This window comes from Oryza sativa, chromosome 1 (genome assembly GCF_034140825.1).
Source record: "Oryza sativa Japonica Group chromosome 1, ASM3414082v1".
Classification (NCBI taxonomy): domain Eukaryota; kingdom Viridiplantae; phylum Streptophyta; class Magnoliopsida; order Poales; family Poaceae; genus Oryza; species Oryza sativa.
The window spans coordinates 34,648,533-34,653,173 of NC_089035.1; the positions used below are offsets into that span (position 1 = coordinate 34,648,533).

Genomic DNA, 4,641 nt, shown 5'->3' on the forward strand with positions numbered 1-4,641 from the left:
TTTAAGAGTGAGGGAACAGAGAGGTAGATAGAGCCAATGGGAATATAGGTCAGGTTCAAACTACACCTAACCAATTCACACGGGTATAGGCAGTGGTATTATAAGGCCTGTTCAGATTATAGCTAAAATAAACCTTACCAAGTTATGGTAATGCTAAAATTTTGGCAAGATAGTAATATTGCTAAAATTTTAGCATGATTTATTATGTATTGACTAAATTTGGCAACAAACTAAACGTAGATATTTTTTTAGCAATTTTATTAAAAAATAGTATGGTTGAAAATAGCATAAAAGTGAACAGACCCATAGTTTTTTTAAATGATTATCTTTCAAAATATCCTTTGAAATAATAAAATATGCTTTTAGAGTGACCTCTGTCCAAGCCGCGTTTTGGTGCCGTTGTCTACCAAGAAAGACCATATTTTTGAATATCCTCTAGTATTTTGTTTTGTTAAATATTTTCACATTAAGGTTGTGAATCTGATAGTACCATGAGTATCTTACACTTTTGGTTACCATGCATCTAATATATCAGCGGCTACATGTGCACATAATTTGCCTCGGACCAAAAGCTCAAAGTGTTGAAACTATATGAACATTCAGATCCTGTAATTGTTTTCCTCTCTTATGGTGACAAATTAACGGCTTACCGATTCTGCATGCACGTCCGGCAGTAAGTGCTATTGCGACAAGTGCCCCAACAGATGCTTGTGGATTCTAGTTTCATCATCTTTTTTTTTTCCTAAAAAAAAAGTGAGAGATTCTAGTTTCATCGCATCAATCAGTCGTCGCAAGTTAATGCACGAGATGTCCTGTCAGTCAACTATACGTGGAGCTGAAATATCACAAAGTTCTGGTTCATTTTTCTCGCCACAAAGCAGTTTTAATTTGCTAGGACTTGTAAGTAAGCAGGGTGCACTACATGTACATAGTGCCTTGCAAGTGGAGTCTGAATCCAAATCCATGAACCACAACTTTCGATGACGCAATTCTAGCTTTTGCATAATGCATTTCATAAGTACACCAAGAATGACCTTAGAGATGTCGACAGAGAAATTATTAGATGAGTGGAACGCCTTCGTGTACTTATATAAGCATATCACTCGACGTTGAACAGTAATAAAAATATATGCACATGACTTTTGATTCAACCATACATATTGATCGATCGATCCACTTTACTGCTGTTTTCCAGAATTATGATACGGAGAATTCCATTTCATCATGTCAGAGAGGTCGACAGAGACACATTTTCTGTCCCAAAGTTCAGAGTAGGGGGGGGGGGGGGTGAGAAAACACTTGAGATTAAAAAAACACTTGAGATTAAATTCTCATATCATCCTCGAACACGCACAGATCGAGCAGGAGGAAAATATATGGAAGGCCAAAACACAACACGCTCTTAATTACTTCCGATCAAAAACAGAAGGAGAACTGATGATTCAGGGGTAGCTGGAGTAAGGAATCCAGGTTACAGGAAGGGACAAAACGAAAAGCACATAGAACAAAATTATTCCACTCCACCCGTTCTCAATAATCACCGGGCCCTAATAAGTAATAATGCATGCAACGTCAGTAACACAAACGTTTCCGTCACACGTACGCCCTCACATGAGAAGACAGTTAATTAGCATTTGGACAAAACCTCTCCACCACGATCGACTGATGCAGCAAAACACTTGGAATCATTGTGCATTGTGCCTGCATGCTGCAGCCAGCTGCGTCAAACTGCACTAGCTCCTTGCTCGTTGGAGGATGACGACTTTTTCACTCCATTTGCTTTCTTGCAGTCCGCCGCGTCGTCGTCGTCTCCAACAACGGTGGCGGCGGTGAACTCGGCGTCGTTTCCCTTAGAGGCCACTGGAAGCTCCATCATGGCCGCGTCCTGCTCCTGGGTCTCCTTGTGCTTGCCCCAGAGCACGGAGTAGAGCCCGACCACGATCAGGACGGCGCCGAGGACGCCGCCGAGGTATATCTTCTCGGCGAGGATGAAGGAGCCCATGCCGGCCACGATGATCATCATCAGCGGACTGAACGCCGATGCGAACACCGGCCCTGTCTTCTGGATCACCAGCCCCTGCACGTAGTACGCGATGCTCGACGTCACGATGCCCTGAAAACAAAATCACAGCAGAGAGACGTTAGCTAGCTCGATCATTCAGCATTTGACACGACGACGAGTACAGTGTGCACATATGGTGATGGATACGCACGGCGTAAGCGGCGGCGAGGAGGTTCATGTCGAAGCCGATGGCCCAGACGGAGGGGCGGTGCTCCATGGCGAAGGTGACGACGATGGCCTGGAGGGTGCCGACGAAGCAGATGAGCGTGGTGAGGGAGAGCGGCGCCGAGTACTTCTTGAGGGTGTGCGCCTGCAGGATGAAGAGCGAGGCCCAGGCGAGGGTGGCGATGATGACGAACAGCGAGCCGAGGAACCACTCCCTGCCCGACGGGTCGACGGCGGCGGCGGCGGCGGGCGCCTCCGCGCCGTGGCCGTGCGGCGCCTGCACGTGGCTCGTCCACGCCATCTGCATCAGCGGGCCCTTGTACAGCGTCATCATCATCGCGCCGGCCACCGTCACCAGCGTCCCGGCCACCTTCGCCTGGCACCTCACCTTCTTCAGGTCAACCTTCTCCATCCTGTCGAATTATACACAGCAATGTCAAATGCTTGCTCCAAACTGACTTGATCTGCTAGTCTGCTTAATGTTCATCTCAGTTTCATTTTTCAGAAGATATATATAATCTACCTGAAGATTACGGCCATCACGAAGGTCATGGCGGGGAGGATGTTGCTCATGGCGCATGCGAAGGTTGGCCCGGTGAACTTGAGGCCGGCGTAGTAGAAGTTCTGATCGATCACAGGCCTGTAATGACGGACATGCATGCATGAGGTTAAACTGACAGTTCTTGCATGCATGCTAGCTAGTACGGTAGTACCAGTACCATTTCTGAAAAAGCCGGCAGTTTTTTTTTGTCGTAATAGTACAGGCTACATAAAGCTTTATGCTCCTTTTCTTGAGAAAAGAATAGCATCTTGGTATATTGGAATGTCCACTTAAGCGTGTTCTCTTCTTAAAGAAATTATTAAGTTGGGTACACCGAAAAGACGGGAGAGATGATCATCAATCGATCAGTGCACTAACCCGAGCAGTGCCAGGACGAAGATCTGGAGGAACACCGACCACGTCATCTTGGGCCTCACCTTCCTGCCATTTCCATTGATCAAACACCAACACCATCGTCAGTTACAATGCAACATCAGTTACTGCAATATTGCTCCGTTAATTTGTGCATGAAATTATTACCTCTCGAGGAGGAGGGCGAAGGGTGCGATGGAGATGGTGGCGAAGGCGTGGCGGTAGACGACGAGCACGTAGTGGCTCATGCCGTGGTTGAGGGAGACCTTGGTGATCACGTTCATGCCGGCGTAGCCGAACTGCAGGCAGATCATGGCGAAGTAGGGCTTGGCCTTCTCGAGGAAGCCGCCGCAGGGGGAGGAGGCCATGGCGAATGCTGGTGTTCTGAACTGTGTCACTTGCTTAATTTGCTCGAGCTTGGTGGTTAGCAGAGACGGGTAGCTTCCTAGCTAGTAGGTGTGTTACACACTAGCTAGCTAGTGCAGAACTCAAGGAGCAAAGACACTGGCCTTGAGTTGAAAGAGATGTGCAGGCTTCACCGCCGTATTTATAGGATGCACGCGGCAATGGCATTTCGGTTATTTCCCGGTGGTAGGCTCTGCGTACTGTGCTGTGGCCCCCATCCGTGCTGGATCTGCGTGTGCAACAATTGTGCAGACGTAGGTAGGTGGGACCCACACCCTTCTTTGGTGGCTGTATGGGCCCACCTGTCAGCTAGAGGACGCCATCAGCTTCATCTGATGAAGTGAACCTGATGGGCTCTCCTGAAGCAACACGAGTGAAGAGAGAGACCATCTCCACCTGAAGAACAGAGAGACCTGAAATATGCTGCTTCGGTTGGGGATAGTTCTGCAGCATGCTGCCTCAAGCGTCAGAGACGAAGCGGCGAACCGTCAAATTTTGGTCATATCTGGCATGTATGCATATGCATTGGGAGGCAGAGAAATCATCAGATGTCTCTTGATGTTATAAATTAACCACTGCATGCAGTATCATGCAGCCTAAATCTTGCGACGGTCAGAGATATTCATGGGATCTTGTGGCTAGCCGACAAGCACGCTTGAACTTCCTTGGCACTTTGGCTATGGATGAGAAGTTTGAGAGGATGATATTGTTCAGGAAACTTTGAAGATGTGAACTCGTAAGACCCACTGAAACCTTGATAGGCTATGGAAATTACTTTTGTTTCAGTAGTCAAAGTGATAAAATTGCTCTATTTTGCTGAAATGCTACCATAGTTCAGGTCAGTTGTACTAGTGTTGAGTCAGCTTTTCTGACATGTATTGTTTTGCTTGCTGTCAGATTTCCATTGCATCTAAATTTAATTGCAGATATGTTCATTGCCTATCCATAGAGGAAGTATTGAGGGATAAGATATCTATATTTTTTTTTCAAGGATGCAAATTCCATCCAACAAAAGGGGGGAATGGGTTCTGAAGAAAAAAATCGCTGTGCCATTCTCAAGGACATGTCACTCTCAGGCTACTAAAGTAGAGCATTA

General features: G+C 46.7%; 1 protein-coding gene across 1 annotated transcript; it reads right to left on the reverse strand.

Moving 5' to 3' along the window:
* Nucleotides 1-1,379: 1,379 nt before the first annotated feature.
* Nucleotides 1,380-3,651, reverse strand: LOC4327536 (WAT1-related protein At5g07050). The gene is made up of 5 exons (XM_015766981.3): nucleotides 3,309-3,651; nucleotides 3,147-3,209; nucleotides 2,751-2,867; nucleotides 2,214-2,640; nucleotides 1,380-2,113 (listed from the first exon to the last, which is right to left on the reverse strand). Exons 1-5 carry the CDS (start codon nucleotides 3,506-3,508, stop codon nucleotides 1,724-1,726), a joined length of 1,197 nt encoding a protein of 398 aa, XP_015622467.1. The 5' UTR covers nucleotides 3,509-3,651; the 3' UTR covers nucleotides 1,380-1,723.
* Between the last annotated feature and the right edge of the window lie 990 nt (nucleotides 3,652-4,641).